General features: G+C 47.5%; 1 protein-coding gene across 1 annotated transcript in view; it reads left to right on the forward strand.

Annotated features, from left to right (window-relative positions):
* The window catches only part of F2 (coagulation factor II, thrombin), a 21,057-nt gene extending 19,509 nt beyond the window's left edge, over positions 1–1,548 (forward strand). Inside the window, exons 13-14 of the mRNA XM_003781282.3 lie at positions 1,082–1,152; positions 1,286–1,548. Of these exons, the coding sequence (XP_003781330.1) occupies positions 1,082–1,152; positions 1,286–1,429 (215 nt within the window). The 3' untranslated portion in view covers positions 1,430–1,548. The remainder of the gene's footprint in view (positions 1–1,081; positions 1,153–1,285) is intronic.
* The last annotated feature ends 213 nt before the right edge of the window (positions 1,549–1,761 follow it).

Here is a 1,761-nt window from a genome sequence, read left to right on the forward strand (position 1 = left end):
CAATTTAAAATATTTTCATCAAACTGGTTAACATAGCCTTCATGGCATTTTCTTAGTTATTGTGTTAAGACATTTATATTCTGCATTTAGAAAGATTCACATGTACCTTTGTAAGATGAACCATAGGTGTGGTCCTGGCAATCACCCTCCCCTCTCCCATCCTCCCCCTCCCCTCCCCTCCCTCTGCTCCCTGACATACTTTTTAAAAGCATCATCCTGGCTTGGTGCCTATGGCTCAAGGGCTAAGGTGCCAGCCACATACACAGGTTCGAATCCAGTGTGAGCCCCCCAAACAACAATGACAGCTGCAACCAAAAAATAGCCAGGCGTGGTGGGCGCCTATAGTCCCAGCTACTTGGGAGGCAGAGGCAGGAGAATTGCTTGAGCCCAGGAATTGAAGGTTGCTGTGAGCTGTGATGCCACAGCACTCTACCCAGGATGACAGCTTGAGGCTCAGTCTCAGAAAAAAATAGAAAATGAAAAATAAATAAATAAAAGCATTATCCTGCCGGTTGGGCGGAGAATAGATTGTAGATCGGTGAAGTAGAATTAGGAAAACTAGTAGTTCAGGGAAGAGATGTACATGACTTGGCTGAGGGTAGAATTGGTGAGAAGAGGGATACTTGTTGAAGGTGGAACCTAACAAACTTTGCTAAAGAATTGGATACGTGTTGCTCAGTGCCTGTGGCTCAGTAGCTAGGGCACCAGCCACATACTCTGGAGCTGGTAGGTTCGAATCCAGCCTGGGCCGCCAAACAACAATGACAACTGCAACCAAAAAGTAGCTGGGCATTGTGGCGGGCACCTGTAGCCCCAGCTATTTGGGAGGCTGAGGCAAGAGGATCACTTAAGCCTAAGAGTTTGAAGTTGCTGTGAGCTGTGACACCGCGGTACTCTACCCAGTGTGACATAGTGAGACTCTGTCTCAAAAAAAAAAAAAAAAGAATTGGATGTGTGGGGTAAGGAAATGAAGAGGCCAAGGATGACCAGAGGGGATCAAGTAGACACTCTCCAGCAGTCCCTTGCAGGGGACTGGCTGGACTCTGAACTTTGTTCGTGAGCACTGCTGTTCTCTCTCTAGGTTACAAGCCAGATGAAGGGAAACGAGGGGATGCTTGTGAAGGTGACAGTGGGGGACCCTTTGTCATGAAGGTAAGCTTTTAGAAAGGCCAGACCCTGGTGGGTAGATCTTCCAGGGGTGGGGAGAGGTGGGTAAGGACATACTATAGTATTCAGAAAAACAGTTATGTTGCACTTTATTGGAAACACACTCTTTCTTCCTCAGAGCCCCTATAACGACAGATGGTATCAAATAGGCATTGTGTCATGGGGTGAAGGCTGTGACCGGGATGGGAAATACGGCTTCTATACGCACGTGTTCCGCCTAAAGAAGTGGATACAGAAGGTCATTGATCGGTTTGGAGGCTAGAAGGCCACTCACATCCTGATCTCCTCACTGCAAAAATCACAGTAATCCAGTGGAGGAATTATTTTGTGGTTTGTTTCTAGAACTATAGTTCCCAATAAAAGTGACTCTTTTCTCAATGATCCTCAATGCTCCCAGTGCTATTGACGGGCAGCTCTGTGGACTGGGCTCAGGATGAGCCAGTAATACTGCTGGATAAACAAGATAGGTTTTAAGAATCCACCACCCTTCAACTGGCTAAGGTGCCAGCCACGTACACCTAAGGTGGCGGGTTCGAATCCCCAGCCCGGACCCGCCAAACAACAATGACGGCTGCAACCAAAAAAATAGCCGGG

Source organism: Otolemur garnettii, unplaced genomic scaffold (genome assembly GCF_000181295.1).
Source record: "Otolemur garnettii isolate 467f Iridium unplaced genomic scaffold, OtoGar3 scaffold00001, whole genome shotgun sequence".
NCBI lineage: Eukaryota > Metazoa > Chordata > Mammalia > Primates > Galagidae > Otolemur > Otolemur garnettii.